The sequence below is a fragment of the Piliocolobus tephrosceles genome, chromosome 6 (assembly GCF_002776525.5).
Source record: "Piliocolobus tephrosceles isolate RC106 chromosome 6, ASM277652v3, whole genome shotgun sequence".
Classification (NCBI taxonomy): Eukaryota; Metazoa; Chordata; class Mammalia; order Primates; family Cercopithecidae; genus Piliocolobus; species Piliocolobus tephrosceles.
This window is the reverse complement of record NC_045439.1, coordinates 161,488,917-161,506,261: the sequence shown is the minus strand read 5'-3', so window position 1 is coordinate 161,506,261 and position 17,345 is coordinate 161,488,917. Positions and strand designations below refer to the sequence as shown.

Sequence of the window (17,345 nt, the reverse complement as noted above, 5' to 3'; positions counted from 1 at the left end):
GCCACCCTCTGCAACCGGGGGCTTTTGCAGTGCATTTCGTAAACTTGGAGGACTTGACAATTGCCGGATGAAACCAAGCTGCTCCCCACTATACCATGAAATGAAATTCCCATCCTACAGAACACAGCTTGGCTCTCCTCCTCCTTCTGCCCCCTGGGGAGCAGTGCTGGGAATAGCTGGGCTGAGGCCTCGCTGTGGGGCCTTGGGGTTTTGCAAACACCTGAACTTCCATTTCCTCCTCTGTAAACTTGGAACAATGGTGCCAGCCGGGCAGCTTAGAGCCATGCCGTCGCCACAGAGAGGGGCTTTAAAAAGGGTCAGACAATTCAGGATGAGGGGAGCTGAATTTCCAATCCAAGCTGGAGGTCCTGGGTGGTCTCTGGGAAAGGATGATGAGAATGTGCCCAGTGTGCCCTGAACAGGAAGGAAGACCCACTTCTCCTTATGCAGCATTTTGAATGATTATTATAGAAAGCCCTATCGTGGGAGACTATGATTTCAAACAAAATTATTGCAAATAGGTAAAGTGATAACAGTGGCTAATAATATTTGGGGGAAAAACTGTGTGGTTCCCTGGGCACTACCAGGGCCCTGTAAGTCCCCGAAGTCATGAGTATGAAGCAATTCAAAGTGCAGCCCAGCCCACACCGAGTAACTTCCAGCTGCACTGTGGGCCTGCCTCTCCAGCAGCTCGCGGTGTGATGATCGTCCGTTTGCATGGAGTGCATCTGTGCGTGGGCAGGTGTCTGTGTGATGCTGTGTGTTGTATGATGCAGTGTGCCTGTCTCCTCATTGAGACGCCAGCCCCAGCAGGGTGGCCTGGGAGGCTCTCCGTGGTCTCCTCCCACTCTGCAGGACTGGAAGGCAGGGAGGATGACAGAATACCACAAGCACTGACGGCAGCTTAGGGCTCCTCGAGATGCTGTGACCCTTCTGAGTGTGTTCAAGGGAGTGGATCGCTGGGCACAGAGGCCTAGGAACATAATTCAGAGGGCAGAGTAAGAGACTGTCAAGGAGCCTGTGCCCAAAAGGCAGAGAGTGGCCACTCATGCTTTAAGTGGATCTCCCTGTTAAAAATGCAAATACTAGGCAGGGCACGGTGGCTCATGCCTGTAATCCCAGCACTTTGGGAGGCCGAGGCAGGGTGGTCACCTGCGGTCTGGAGTTTGAGACCAGCCTGGCCAACATGGTGAAACCCCGTCTCTACTAAAAGTACTAAAATTAGCTGGGCCTGGTGGTGCACGCCTTCTACTCCGGAGGCTGAGGCAGGAGAATCACTTAAACCTGGGAGGTGGAGGCTGCAGTGAGCCGAGATCATGCCATTGCACTCCAGCCTGGGCAACGAGAGTGAAACTCCATCTCAAAAAAAAAAAAAAAAAAATGCAAATACTAGAGAACTAAATATTTTCCTCCAAGAATGTATTCACTGGAAAGTGTCTACCTCACCTCACCCAACAAGTTCAGACTCCACATCTAACCTGGAAACTGCACACAGTTCTTAGCACAGCAATGAAGCTATGCCAGGTGTGCCCTACTGAGAGTAATCTACATCAGTTCATTTTTATTGAATTCCATAAAGTCAAAGCAAATACTAAGACTGTGGCCACAGTGAAGCATTAAATGTATAACCCATAAAGCTATAAAGGATGACTGCATTCCACAGTGGATTTCTGAAAAGGACTCGCATAGATACAAGAGTATGAGGTTGATTTTATATCATTTCTTAACATAGGGTAATCTCAGCGTTAGTAACACCTAAAAGCCAGTTCCTCCTTAAATTAACCAGACTAGACATTAAGATTATCTGGGAAGAGGGGATTTTGCAAAGATGCCTGGGGGGGGACCACTTCCCCCAGGTTCTTGCGTCTAGAAAATAACAAAGGATGCATGATCCTTGGCAAGAGTGGAACAGCCATCAAGCCAAAATCCTGGCAGGGAAGCTCTTTCAGGAACTGTTTGAATCAGCACAAACACAAGCTTGAGATGAGGTGTAAGCCCTTCCTAGATCCTTGCCGGGCTCAGCGAGGAGAGCACACTCACCTCCCAGCCCAGGCCGAAGTCTGTTGTCATAGCCATCCAACAGCCCATCCAAGATCCTGGTAAATATCGTGATGTTGTCATTGGTCTCATCTTTCACTGAACTGGTTGGCATCTGTGAAAAGCTTTTCAAAAGAGAAACAAGAGAAAGCATTAAGACATATTATTTCTTACAAATTCTTCTCAAGATGCAGAAACCAGGGAGGCACGTGGCGGCCTGAGACGAGGATCTGAGAACACAGCTCCTACACTGGCTAGGGGATTATTTGGCCTCGATACACCTCCGTTCTCGAACATCCAAGGATACTCTGCTTGGGGCTAGTTATCCAACCACCTAACCTGAGGCTCAAAGTCTATCGTTCTGTGATTCTGAGGAGTTGGTTTATGTCAATATTTTAGCCATTTTAAACAACCAATTAGCGATTAGCCACGGTGCATGGACTGGCAGAGCCTAATTCACTCACAGGGGATTTCAGAAGTTTGGTTTAAACACAAAAACCGAGTTCTAGTATTGCTAGTCACCTGCAACTGGGCGCTGGGGCGTGGTGGCGACGCTGTGCCCAAACCTCGCTGCATCCTTAGTTGGACTGGGAGCATTTGTGCTGTGAATAATATGCCAGGACTGGGGAGTGAGTGACAGACATGACGGAGTCTGTGTCATCTCTGGGGTCCTGCCCCTTCAGTGGGCCAGCTCCCAGCACATTCTGTGGGACCCAGTGTCACAACAAACTGTCGAGAAGAGTGGGCTGAGCCTCAGGGAAGACACAAGAACATTTTTTGTTTGTTCAATTAAGTTATCCAGATTCCAAAAGCTTATGTAGTATGAACAGAACAAAACTAGAAACTGCCTTAGCAGATCTAGACAAACTGAGGATGGTATCTGGGGGGACAGAGAGATCACAAGCCCAGAAGACAGCCCCGCAGCTGAAGAGCATGGATCCCACCTCAGGTTTCCACAGCTGCTTTCAGATGTGCAAATAGCAACCGGTTTTGAATTACTGAGCACTTGACTGCAAATTTGGCTTCAATTTGCAAACTGAAAGCCAGCTGTGGTTCCCAAGAAGTGAGCGCCCTGGGCACTTGGGAGGAGAAGACCATGTGATTCCTGGTAGTTCCCTGAAGTGCCTGGCTGTGGGGCCCTAGCTTTGCTTAAGGCGCTTTCTCTCCCATGAAAGGGCTGAAATCAGGGCTGACAGCCACCAGCCGTGGAGAGATGCTGAGGTCAGAATCCATGCCGGTCTGCTCCACCCTGTTCTTAAAAGTCAGTCATTTTCATCGATTGCATCTAAACAGATCAATTCTCTGCTGGCCCTAAAGCTATTCCCTTTTGAATATAATAAGAGAATAAAGAATAAAAGAATAAAGTTCTTTTGATCTAATTTTCACATCACCATAAAAATGCATATAGTTGAAGCTCTAACAAGCTAAAATTCATTCCTGTTAGTATGGAGCCCACAGACGTATACTTTTTTAACTCTGTGATTTCATATTTAAAAACATTAAATTCCCCTTTCTCTAACATCCATGGTTAGTTGCACACTTCGGAAAGACAAAGCACTAAGCCTAGCATAGCTCCTTCCAGTGAACAGCTTTCTTCTTCGGGATTTTGTGGGAGGAAGAAAGAAGGTTATATTTTGTACCTACCCAGTTGTGTAACTATTGGTCAAACCAGATCTGGCCTCATGATGGACTTCATAATTATTGTCGAGTTTGCAACTCAATTTTAGGCCACATCCAGGTGCTCAATTTTTGGAAGGTCCTTGTTGTCTCTTTATCGTACCAATTGAGGTAGTAGTAGAAAAAGCAAATCTTAATGTTGAAATTAAAGTTTTCTAAGCTACTCCATTCTCTGTTGTGAAAATGTTCCTAAATTGTGTTAGATGGTAACAGCCCTGGCTGTCCAGAGACAAGGGCTTGACTTCATGACTGGCCATTCGGAGGCTGTGCAGCCGCCGTGATGTCTCTGTGAGCCTTGTTTTCCGTGGCTCTCTCCAGAAGCGGAGATAAAGACACATTGCTCTGCCAGTTTTAGGGAAATACCATCCCACCAGGCTCTGAATCCCACTCACAAATACCCTAGTCAATTCCCACAGTGATGGAACAGAATGCTATGCTTAAGAATTTCAAAGCTCGGATTCTACTTCTTGATCAAAATTATTTTCATTAGTTTCAGTATATCTACACACACCTGTACATAATTACACTTTTCTTGGAGGAATTTCAGTGTCTGCCCTTTCCTGTCATAACTGCCTTTTGCATTTACCTGTAGACCTTTCTTTGTATGACAGGGGCCATGGCAGGGGATTTGCAGTGTTGTCCTTGCTGTATTAACTGAAGATAGCTGCTGGGAGGGAAGAAACAGATTTTTAAAAAGCTCTGATGATGCCTGTCAGGGTAGGAGCCGAGGGTTTTGTTTGTTTTTTGTTTTTTCATGAACTGGAGGCCCTCTCTGTCCATAGACCATCCTCAAAAACGCTTCATCTGCGGTGCGTGGTTATGAAATACTCCGCTTCACAGCCATGGAGAGAAAGGCCCTTGCTGTATCACAGAAGGCAAATGCTGTGTTTTCTCAGCCCCTGGTGTGAAAGTGCCTTCATACAGGAGACCTTTACAGATGCCTGGGAAGATGGCTAGGGCCTCTATCAAGCTACATGATCTTTAAGAACTGCTGCTAAGCTAAGGAGGAACTTCAGCTGGCTTTGTTCCATTTTGGCTCATTGAAAGCACTGGAAAAACAACACAGAAATCCAGGGCTATGCCTTTGGCGAGCAATAATGTGCAGCCTGTGACGGATGAGTCCTACAGGTGGAAACCAAGATGTCTTCGGCCCATGAAGCGCTCACTCCGTTTAGGGTCAGCAGGCAGCCTGGACTCACCGACACTCCACTTCTGCTTTGCTTAACTGCACTGAGTACAGCCCAGGAGCTCTGCTCATTCTGAGGTCAACCAGAGTCCACGAGTGCTTCAAGGACAAGTAAAGGCTCCGCTCTTTGGGGAAGTGAATTTTTGTGAGCTGAGATCATATCCATATTACTAACAACAGTCTTAGACATAATAGAAATACTTGAAAATTTGGTGACTTACCCTTCAATTTTAGTCTGGGTTAATTCACTAGGTTCTCTTAAAATAGGAATTAGTTCCTTACATTGAATGCATATTCTCTACAAAACATGTCCCACTTATGCCATATTCTCAGTTCCAACATTTTCCTTATTTGGTACTTGAAAGAGTACAAGTTGTGGCGTCACTTCTGGAGAGGAAAAAGTCTTTTCGGTATTGTCGTTCCACCACTGGTGCTAGTGAAGGCAGTGTGTGATGTGCTTCTTTGTGATGTAATTTTCCTTATACGGATGACCACTTCTGACTTACGTAGAGTGAGTTCGATAATGGCAACCGCAGACGTATTTTGACTGGAAATTACTTTGGACGTTGAACTGGGTTTGTTTGTTTTAAGCTGCAGCTTATCCGTCTTCTTAAATTTTGTTCTTCCCCAGTATTTAATGACTTCTAAAAAAATGTCTCTTCCGTTTACTTGTCCGTTCCTTTCAGGTCATTAAATGAGTACCTCTACATGGCAACACTGTGTGATGTTTTCCTCAAATGCACATTACCCATCACTTAAGCGCCATATTAGAAAAACAACAGCAATGTAACAGAAAAACAAAACCAAGATGCACACTGGCTGGACAGTGAGGGTCAATCCTAGGGTTCCAAATAACAGCTTTCCCCTCTTAAGGTAGAAAACATGGACAGATGCCACATTGTTTTATGAGGCTCTGAGTCTGTGCCATGGAACACCATGCTAGAACTCTCTGATATTCCTGCCAAATCCTAAAATCCCCCAGTTCTCCCTGCAGCTCCCAAAATCCTGCTAAGTGCACGCGTCACTCTTCATGGAGGTTCTGCATTCTTGCCCTTGACACTGCTGCCCGACTTAGAATCCTGCTGCCGACAAGGTAAAACCCAAGTCCTCTGGTCCCACAGGCCAGAGCCACCTCTCCCACCCTGCCCTCCTTCCTCGACTCAGCCCCCTCCCTCCTTCCAGACACACCGGGGGTCCTGCATAGGTGATGACGCAGTGATGCGCCATCACGGTCCTTACACACGTTCTCCCCATTCTCTCGCCATGGCCATCAGCAAGCACATCTGCTCTAATATCACCACTCTTTACAAGAGCCTTTCATTCACCCCATATTCCCTTCCAGTCACTGCTCCATTCTCTGCCCGTCTTCTCATGAAAACTCACTGGGAGGTTTGTCCGTATCAGCAAACCCCACTGCCTCCCCTCCCTTCTCTTGCAATCACTCTGCCAGGCCTTCACTGCCTGCATCCCAAGGAAGCTTCTCTTCAGGAGGCCAGGAATGAACTCCACATGGCCAAATCGGAAGAACAAGTCTTGGTCCTCAGCTTAGTTGACCTGTGGGCAACATTCCTACAACCCCTTTCCACTTGACCTCAGGGCACAGCTCTGTCTTTCTCTTTACTTGCCTCTTCCCGTCAGTCTTGCTGCCGCTCTTACCTTCCTGACCTCAGAACACAAGCATGGTCCATGGCACAATCCAGACACCCTTTCCTTTCTGTCTGCACTTAACCTCTGACTGTCTCATCCAATCCAGTGGCTTAAATACTTCCCAATGTATGGAAACACCTCAGGTCCACACCTCCAGCCCAGTCCCTCTCTGTCCTCCAGACCTCTACATCCACTGGGAGACCTAGCAGTGTCTCCAGGGGCTTCCCACACCACCACTGCACCTGTGACCTTCTGTACCCAAACCTCTTCCCCACTGCCCTCTCCAGCTCAATCATAGGCAGGTGAACCTGTCAGGTTTTCTAGTAAAATACCTAGGGGTCATCCCTGACTTCCCTCTTTCCTTCATGGAATTTCTTATTACTTCCTCTGAAATTTCTCATTAATTAAAATGAGCATCTTATGCCTACAATAACCCATCAACTAATGCTGCTGGCCAAAACAGCCATTCCCCTGGGCCCCTGCAATCACCTCTTCACTGTCCCCACTGTGTCTTGGGTTAACCCCCTCTCACCTCACTCCAGATTCCATTGTATTCTTTCACTGCACCCAGAGTGAGTTTCAACGTTTAAGTCTCATTATTGTCACATCTAAATTGGATCATGTTTCAAACCTACTCAAAACCACTCAGTGGCCCTCTCTGCCCTTCCAGATAAAAGTCAACTGTCCTTCCTGATGTTCCCCTGTATGGCCTACTTTTGGAATGTGATCCTGACCCCAGCCCTTCCTCCCTGATGATGCTCTCTCCCCATCTCTCGCTTTCTCATGCCTGCCCCTCCGCTGTTCCTAACACGTCAAGCATGCACCTGCCACACAGCCCGGGATTCACCCGCCATTCCTCCTGCCAGTTCAGGTTTCTCTGCCAACAGCTTTGCTCACATCCTCACCTCCCTCAGATCTCTGCTCAAGCATCTCTTTCCAGCACACGCACTGTCTCTTACTCTGAATCACTCTTCATAGCAATCACCATAACCTACTGACACTTATTCCGTGCACACCAGAGTGCACCCTCCTGGAAGGCAGGTCCCACTCTGCCCCTGCTGTGCTCTGTGCATCTCAGCACCTGGAACAGTGCCTGGTGCATGGTGAGGGCATAATCCACATTGGTGTAGCTGAAGGGCAATGTCCCCCAGGATGCCCCTGTGAGGGAGACATTGCAGATGTGGGCAAGGCAAGGACCTTGCTGTGCTCAGGCTGAGGCCAGGCGCCATCTCACACTCTGGGTCCAGTAAACCCCAGGAGTCTCCTGGTCACAGTACCCAGAATGGCTTGGTGCACTTAGCACACCTTCCCCTGACACAGACCTGGGCTTGCGTAAGCATTTGGCATAGGTTGGCAATGGATCCTTTATACCAGCCTTGTGATCCTGGACCCATGATTAATCCCACATTGAGATTAGAAACTGAGCTGCAGGCAGGAGAAGTAACTCTTCTGACATCACACAGAGAGCGTGTGGACAGAGATGGAAGCCGGGCAGCTAGACTGCCCTCTGTCAAAATGACACTTAATGCCATCCTAAATATCCACCATCGGTCCTGAAATGGGTACAAAACTGACAGTACAGTGATGGCCCAATTGTTCTTATTAAAACTGAAAATTAACTGGTTCGGTGCTTCATTCACTTTTAGACTGCCTTTGATTTTAAAATAAGTTGTTAAATAAATACAAATAAAATGGAGTTTTCAATGAACCGCTGAAGGCTGTTTCACTGCAGGTCTTACTCTCACTAGCAAATGATCTTTCTCTACAGCATTCCAGTTCACAGTCTCTGTTCCGTGGTGGAGTTTATTCGGGCTGCAGCAGACAATGTTTTCATAGTGGTAAACATATGAGTTCCAGATTAGGGTATTCTTTGGTTTCTCATATATAGTTCTCCCCTCATTCCTTCCCATTTCAGGGCACTATAATGAAAATTAGGACATTCTGGAGCAGGCCCTGCAGTGGAGCGCGCTAGCCCAGCCTGCATTCTTAGGGAGCCCTTGCTTTTACCACTTTCAGAAGGTGAAACTTGGACACACTTCTCTAAGCTCTAATGCCTGAGCTCTTTTCACCTGAAAATCAAGAATTATGTGTAAATTAAACGGTGCATTTTTTTTTTTAAAAATGCATTCTGAATATTAAGGAGATACACTCATATACATGCTGATAATTATCGTTGCTACCACCAGACTTCTCTGATGAGATTTTTAAATTTTTGCTTCTAGTACTTTCCTCTGAAATTTCTCATTAATTAAAATGAGCATCTTATGCAATTTGAACCTTTGTAAAAACCCAAAAGCCCACAAGCTCCTTCTCCCCTTGAAGGGAGCCGGTGACTCACTCCCGAGCTGACTGCCAGACGGTCTTGGCGGAGAGCTGCGCTGGCCGACTCTCCTGCCTGCTGAACACGCGGAAAGTTTCCTTTATAAAGCAGATAACTGGGAATTATTTTCTTTGGGTACCTTTAAAAAAATATTGGACATTCCCCTAGAACCCTGTTTTAACCACCTACTTTTTTTTTGCCACATGCAAGAACTGCCTTTTGGCTTTCTGAGGGTCGCTGCAGTCTGTAGGCGCACCACCACTGGTGTTCCCGCTACCTGCTTCAGTGCGCTTTCTGAGTGCCTTTAGAATTGTTACCATGACTGTTTGTCCCGGGCCTCATGAACCCGCAGCTATGGTGCAGGAAGAATTTGTCATCTGAGGATTCACAAGGGAGAACTTTCCATTTAAAAAGATATCGTGAGTACCTGCATGATTCAGAGAGAATGTACTTTCTGCTCTACTTAAAAGAAGGGAACTGGCCTTGAGTGCGCGTATGGAATGGCTCTCTTCACAGAACCAAAGGTCCACACTGGCACACTTGTGTAGACAGATAAAGAAGACTCTATCTGTTCATGTTCAAAAGCCACTTCTGCAAGAACCTACACTTTTATTTGCTGCTTATAAAATATTGTTTTCCAAAGTCTATTTGAATTGCAGCTCCCACATAATAAAATTGTTCAGCAGATTTGTTATCAATCAGTAAACCTCCAAAATATATTTAAGACAATAAAATCAATGGACTCAGACTTTATTATTAAGCTGATAATCCTCAATTTTATCTCACAATTGTCACTGGTCTATCAGGTCTGATAAAGTATGATTTTCTTAATGATGATAAATTAATTCCAGTTTAAATTTAATAGTATGTATTTTGACATTATATTGGTGCCAATATTGTTTCTGTACTGGTTTTTCTATACTATGTACTTTTGTGTACTGGTCTTACTAAAATAAATAGAATGCCTCAAATAATCCCAGGTCGTCAAAAGTACCTTAGCACAGGGCTGAGTGTCCAAAAAGGGCCTTATTGTATTGTATGCTAGACTCGGGCTCTGTTCTACAAGTTAAAACTAACAGAAGAATGAGAAAGACTACGGAAAATGAGCTGCTGGTGACTCCGATCAAATTTAGAATGTGACCAAGAGAAGGAGAAGAACACTCATGTATTTTCAAAGCGATTTCACATCAGTTATCCCATATAATCACCAAGTACATTGCACTTATCACATCTGTAAGTTTTCCAACTGCCAGTGCCACACACATTTCACAAACACTGCATCTCGACTTGGTCCACGCACATAGCCCTACACCTTTTCTTTTTCCTCCTTCTCCCCTGCCTGATTCTCCTCATCCTGTGCCAGCTCTCTGGTCTCTCAGGAGTGAGCACTTCTCTTGTCCTAGAATCAGGTTCAAATTAAACCCTGTGATGCTGCTTCTTTCCCCTTTCTTCTGAACCCAATCACATAAACTCTTTCTTTGGAGGGAAAAGAAACAGAGCTGACCCAGACTCTTTTTCCCCCTAATCCCCAAGTACTGAAAACTCTCTCCACTCTGAAGCAGGGACTACCTTTTAGAATTCTATCCCCTCTTGTCTAGACTGGTTTGATCCAGAGCTACCCTGCAAACTGTGTGCATTCAAGTCAGGGAGCCCAAGAAGTAATAGGGGGCACAGTGACACAGGAAGCTCCGAGTAAGGACTCCCGACTTCCGAGGTCAGGCGTTCACCCTCCCTCCTTCCCAGCCAGAAGACGGGCTAACGGTGCTCAGCTCATACACTGGCTCCCACGAGTCAGCCAAAACCAAAACACGAAATGTAAAGACAGGTGTTCCACATTGTGGTAGCTATTTTTTCAAGATTTAAAGTTAACTCAATATTAGGAAACTTCAATTGGGATTTGACACAATTATTCTTAAGTCCATTTAGATAATACACAAGTGAGAGGAGCCTCCTATAGGAAGAGAAATAAATAGGGGCTTGATGTATTTTATGATGTCTTTTGTGGCTGTTGAAAAACATGCCCTGCTGGCCAGAATGTGTGAACCTGGCTTCCTGCTTTGCTAGAAACCCCACTTCTTCAAAAGCAATTGGGCGCGCAGGGTCAAGAGTGAAAAGTGCTCAAAGAACCTGATGTAAAATTCCTCTTACAAAAATATCTTCTAATATAAATAATCCCAAATACCTAAGAAAACTTGTAAGCCAAATACGTTCACTACAGGAAAATTTGTAACAGCAAAATCATTCACTACGTAAACATCCCCAATTAGGGAAGAGGCTAGCACAAGACACTCTTGCCCTGTCAAATATGCAGCCATTTAAACTAGGACATTTAAAGAAATTGTGAGAATGGATTGGACATGAAAAAAGCACAGTACCAAACTGCACAGCCTGATCCCACTGTACAAAAACATGCGCAGAAGCAAGGGGAAGTCAGTGCACCAAACGGGAGGCATGGCTGTCTCTGGGTGACGGAATTAAAGAGATTCCTTTTATTATTGTTTTCTGTATCTCACATATTTGTTGCAGTTAGTAGGTGCTGTTTTATGATAGACTACTGGCCATATACCTAAAAGATTAAAAGCTGCTCCAACAGTTAATTTTCTGGAAAATTTGAGGAGTATTCTACCACTTACTCAGTGTTAGCTTTCAGAGACTAAGATACCCCTATATTTTGAAGATGACCTCAGAAAGCTACAGAACTAAAGAAGAAAGCATAACTGCTTCTTGGGGCTAAAGTCCTTATATATATTACTTCCTATTTCAGACCTGCATCTACCAGGGAGTGAAACCATTTCATGCTTATTCAATGAAAATTTGTAATACATTTGGCCAAGATTTTGTTTGTTTGTTTTGTTTTGTTTTGTTTTTGAGACAAAGTCTTGCTCTGTCACCCAGGCTGGAGTGCAGTGGCATGATCTTGGCTCACAGCAAGCTCCACCTCCTGGGTTCAAGCGATTCTCCTGCCTCAGCCTCCTGAGTGGCTGGGATTACAGGCATGTGCCACCATGCCTGGTTATTTTTTGTATTTTTAGTAGAGATGGGGTTTCACCATGTTAGCCAGGCTGATCTCGATTCGCCCCTCGCTTGGCCTCCCAAAGTGCAGGGATTACAAGCATGAGCCTCCGCGCCTGGACTAGCCAAGACCTTTTAAAGAAAATATATGAAAATATAAAAATATAAGAAAATATAAATTTCCAATCCTGACATACTCTTCACCTCCAAAATGCTACCAAATATATGTGGTATATCAAACAAACTACCTAATGCATTAGCTGACAAATTTGAATGTTGTACAGACATTTCATTCAGAAGAACGTTGTGAACATGCTAGTTTACAGGCTATGACAGCTGCAGAGAACTTGTAAAGGAAAACCTTCATTTAACAGATTAAAATAATCCCAAGGCATAGGAAGGGGGGCGTCCACTCAAGATAAGCAAGGCAATATTCACAGCCCATGCTTTTTCCCAAGGGAATACTTAGAATGGCTCAAAGCGCTGAGACATGCCACACACCTGTTCCCGTCAGTGGGGTTAAAGTGCACACACTACACAGTGTCTGGCTTCTGTTGGTGAGGGACAGGCATCCTCCTTAGCTCAGCTCTGCTGGACAAAGTCTCAGCTAATGGCTCAGGCTTGCACCCGGGTGGACCTGGACTACAGTCCCAGTACTGTCTTCTACCAGCCACTGCACCTGAGCAAGGCCCCCACATCCATCCCTTCCTCTGCACAGAAGAGTCAGAAGAGCAGAAAATGTACAGAGGACAGACAAAAAACATCGTGGCCCTGGGGATGTCCTCTTTCTCCCCTGGATGGAAAGGCTGTCTACAGGCTGTTGCCAAGCCACTGTATATTCCCCATCTGTGATGATTTACATAAATGTGGATAGGCTGTGAAACCTCTGGATCCCATTTTTGCAGCACTAATGCTTGGCAACTTTCATCCTGACATTTAATTTCTTAATTCTACGCCATCAACTTCAAGTTACAATCCTTTTGATTAACCAGAACAATTCTGGGGCACAGGTCAGAACAGGAACAGCAGCCTCCTAAGAACATTCATCCACCATGTCGGTTATCACTAGTTTCATGAAAAAAAAGAGGTTAGAGTTGGTATACAGATACTAAAGGCTAAAATGAAAGAGGGGTTACTGGAAATGATAGTGCCAGAACCTCAGGGATGTCTTTCAGATCTTTGGGCACCTGTGGTTTACAGTGTCTGCACCTGCATTCAGATGGTCACAGTTCTAGGGCCTTGGCTCAGGCCAGGACCATTGTGAGTCCTTTTCAATGCCAAGTAGCATGGGCCTAGCTTTCAAGGCAACTTCGATTGCATAATGGAACTGCAGAGGGCAACTGAAATATGGGCACTGCCTTGTCTAACAAGCAGTGACTATCCTTCATGCACGTGAACTGCTGAATCTTGTTTTAACCTGAGTAGGAAGAATCACAGCTGACTCGGATCTCATCTTCAGCCTCATTTCTGAAAACATAATCTGCCTTTTTTTCTCTGACTCACTTCAGAGACCCCACGCGAGGAGCAGCCTTGCTCAGGAAGAAAGCGTGGGTCAGGGCAAGGACTCCATTTATTTACAAGTGAAGGGCTTGGGGCTGCAATGGTGGCAGGCGAGGGCTTGCTCAATGGATGTGCTGCTCCTGTAACATGTCTGAAAGGCACCAGTGTCCCTAACATCATAAAATAAAAGCACAGATGGTAACTTACCCAAAGTGACTGGATAAGTTCATGGAAATACAAAAGAGAAGGAGGTTTTTGATCATGATAAAACCAGAGAACATTCCATTGTCCATTCCCAATAAGAATAGTAGTTGAAGCAGGTGAATATGGGGGAATAACTCTTCCCTTCTCCAGCTTGATCTTGAAGCTGAAAAGCACACAAAGCGGGGAAGCACGTGAACATCAATGCTGTTGTGTCACAGTTCCTGGAATGAAATCACACTGCTATCACAACAATTTGCAAAGAAAGGAGCCTGCTGCCCTTCCCCAGGACAGCTGCACACCAGGTATTTTCTACCACCCTCACTGGGCAGTAAGTTGGAACATAAAAATAAGTAACAAAAGGCTTATTTTTGCTTCTAGTCAGGGTGCAGAATCATCCTAATTTATTGTTTTCCACTCAATAGTCTGTTTTGTCTTTCAGTATGTTATCAAATAAACCATCAGTCCAATTATTAAAATAAATGCTTTAGTTATCCGAGCGACTGTATTTTGTATCCGTCAAATCCACAAGTGCAATAATTTTACCTTTCTGAAATATCTGCCACGCGTTCAAAGCCAGCAAGCTACTCCTCTCTCTGCAAGGCACTGAGAAAGTATGTGGAAAGAAGTGGGGAAAAGCACATTTAAGAAACAGGTTTTCTGCAGGATCACAATACTGTAACAACTGCCTATAAAAGAGTGTGGCTACTTTCCCGGCATTCGGTCCCCGTGACTACATAACTTAACCACTGCATCTGTGGAAGTCTCTCCGCTCAGTGCTGGACCCTCATTAATGCATTTGAGATCCAGGCAGACATTGTCCCTGGGCTCAACGACCAACCTTCGCGAAAACGCGCATTTCTCAGTCTGCGCATAACGCAAATAGGTGCTCATGGCATCCGAACAGAATGCTCCGAAAAGAAGCATTTTCCCAGCAAGCCCCCCCCACCCCCAACCCCCGCAAACTCCGGAATTGGGAGACACAACAGGTACTTCCACCCCGGAAGCGAAGGCCTTCTGCGACTCCTGCCAAGAAGGGCAGGGTGCCATGCGGTGGTCGCCTGGGCGCGTCCTGGGGCTCGTCGCGGGGCCCGGGCCAGAGCCAGGCGGCGAGCACGCGGCGCTGCATGCGGGAAACCCGGGCGGCGCCTCCAGCCGCCCCTCAGCCCGGAGCCAGGGACCCCCAGGAGAGGCTGCGCTCCCACGACCCTCCCGACCCCCCCAGAGGCTCACCAGGGCCGGCGCGCCAGGGCAGGTGGGCGCGGGGGCTGCACTGCGGAGCCGCAGCCTGGGTCGCCCTGGCACCTGCGGTCTGCCACCCGCCCGGTCCGCAGCGGCGCGCCGAGGGTCTCCAGCTCCCGGGCCCTCCCCTGCTCGTTCCCGGCTTTCGCCGACCTCCTCGGCTCCTGCCCCGGGTCCGAGCCGAGCGCTCCGCCGGGCAGCGCCTTCCTCCTGGGCTGGGAGCGTGCGGTGCAGCGGCGGCTCCGAGTCCCCTGGCCTCGAGCACCCCGCGCGACACGCGCGCGACACCCCCGCGGGGTCCGAGTCCACCCCGCGGGCAGCGCCGGGACGCCGCGCGCCTCAGAGCCCCGGGGCTGACGCTGGCCTTCCAGGGGGGCGATCTCTCCCCTCCGGCTCCTGCGATGGTGGCAGCGGGTGTCCCCCACCCCCAACTGGTCACTGCCCCCCGGTGCCCCGTCCGGCAGGGCTGAGCCGCCCGGACCCCGCGCCCTTCCGTGCCCGGCTTCAGCCCCGCAGTCGCCGGGGTAAAGTTTGCGCTCTGGCCTGGCCGCGCGCCCCGCCTGCTCTGCACCTCTCCTCCCCGGCCACGCAGCCTGCCGCTCCGGCGCCCCGAGGAGAAGGGGTGCGGACCGAGCCGGCGCCGCCGGTTCTCTTCCCCGCTCGCGTCCTCTTACCCCACTGCCCCGGCCCGGCGCGCCCAGGGCTCACCCTGCGCGCCGGCCCCGGGAGGCGAGCCGTCGGTGAGGGTGCATCCTCCTCCTCCGCCTGCTCTCGCCCGGCTGGCAGGCGCGGAAGGCCGGTGCGGCGTCACCGCCCCATGCTGCCAGCGCGAACTTCCCCGGCGCTCCCGGGCGGAGCGGCTCCTGCGCCCCGCGCTCCCGCCGCCGCCCTGCAGCTCCGCTCCGCGCCGCGCCCGGGGCCGCGCGCCGCCCGCCGCAGAGCCCCCCAGCGCCCCCGGCGCACTCGCGCCCGCTCTCACCTCGCCCGAGCGCCACATGTTGTCTCCGGGCTGGAGCAGCGGCCCTCTGCGGCGGCGCTCCGGTAGAGGCCGCCAGACTCTCGCAAACGCGCCCTCGGCCGCGCTCGGCGGAGGGGGAGGGCGCAGGGCCCGCGGCTCGGCCTGCAAGGGGTGAGGCCCTGCTCTGCTGAAGTTTCTTCGGGGCCCTCAACAGTATCTTCAGCGCCTCGAGGAGCCACCACCGCTCCCTTGTGCAGCAGGGATGGGAGGGCAGTGTCCGCAGTCGGGTGACAGAGGTCGGGCCTTCCTTCGAGAGCTTTGCTCCCTAGAGTCGGCCCCAGCGCCTCCCTGCCCAGGCCTGGGCCCTTCCCGGGTGCTCCATGACACCCCTGTACATGCGCATCTCTTAGGCGCCTCTGAAAGCAACTGGCCTGTGGACGTTGTTTTCATCTCACTCATAGACAGGTACGCATTGCTAAGGGAGGGACAGCCAGGGTCACCCTGGACTCGATTAGAATGAAATCCTCACCTAATGCAGTGTTTATCTGGGGGTTTTCTGAAGTTCCGTTTCTTGACAACAAGCCGCCGTGGCAGCGGGAAAGGGCCGGGAGCCCTGGGGGCTGCAGGTGGGAGAGCGCGTCTGGGGTGACGGGCGGCATCTTCCCAGCAGGGCTTCCGAGCCACACCGGGTCACTGCCTCATTAGCCACGCACATGGGGTCTTCCTGTGGTCATTCCGTCGGTGTGTCGCCCGTCCTAGGGGTGCAGTTCCTGGGCGGTGAGGGTGGCATTAATGACAACGGCGCGGCAGCGGGGCCCCTTCCAACACCACAAGCAAGAGCGCCTCGTCTGGGGCTTGCGGGGTCTTGCTTCCTCGGGAGGTGGGGGACTCTCGACTGTAACACCCAGTGGAAAACGTTCAAGACTTAAAGGAAAGCCACTGAGAACGTGATGGGGAGGTTTACTTACACCCTTCTCCCGTTCCTTTTGGGAAACTGCATTGTTCATGGTCTCTTTTAACAGAATAATGGTAAGTAAAGGCAAATTCTTAACTCCCCTCCGGGAAAGATCTTTGACCTTCCAGTGTAGGAAGCCTTTCATTTTTCCAATTATCTCTAATACAGTGTATTCCAAATCTAAGTTACCTGCTAATACTTCTGCACATTCCAGAAACTCTGAAATTTTCTGAAAAACAGAACTTGTAAATCTATTCCAGGAACAGGACATACATATACATAAATGTGCAAATATACAGGAAGTGTGTCTCTGACTATACATTTAGCCACACTATTAAATAACTGTTTCCAGTGGTTCTTCAGGAAATATGAATGAAATAAGATGCTAATTTGAATTTTCTAATGCTAAAATGGACGCATACATTTCTTCGTTTTCTAATTTCTCAAAAGATGTACCACTAGGGTGAAATTCCTTGGCAGACATTAAATTTTAAAAAGTTAACAACATGGTTTTATGATCAGCCTAATATAATTTTCACCTGTCAGGTGTTGGAATTCTAACACCTAATACCAGCGACAGCTGCTCTTCTCTCAGGATTAAACAGCATAA

The 17,345-nt window shown here is 48.4% G+C and overlaps 1 protein-coding gene across 2 annotated transcripts in view; it reads right to left on the bottom strand.

Moving 5' to 3' along the window:
- The window catches only part of GABRA5 (gamma-aminobutyric acid type A receptor subunit alpha5), an 80,388-nt gene extending 64,442 nt beyond the window's left edge, over positions 1-15,946 (bottom strand). The window contains exons 1-4 of one of the 2 annotated variants that reach the window (XM_023190432.2): positions 15,802-15,946; positions 14,127-14,186; positions 13,587-13,746; positions 2,041-2,162 (exon numbers count right to left, since the gene is read on the bottom strand). In XM_023190432.2, coding sequence (XP_023046200.1) covers positions 2,041-2,162; positions 13,587-13,672 — 208 coding nt within the window. In that variant the 5' untranslated portion in view covers positions 13,673-13,746; positions 14,127-14,186; positions 15,802-15,946. Of the gene's footprint in view, positions 1-2,040; positions 2,163-13,586; positions 13,747-14,126; positions 14,187-15,530; positions 15,782-15,801 lie in introns of those variants that run through there. The other variant, XM_023190434.1, reaches the window with a different exon arrangement.
- Positions 15,947-17,345: the final 1,399 nt, after the last annotated feature.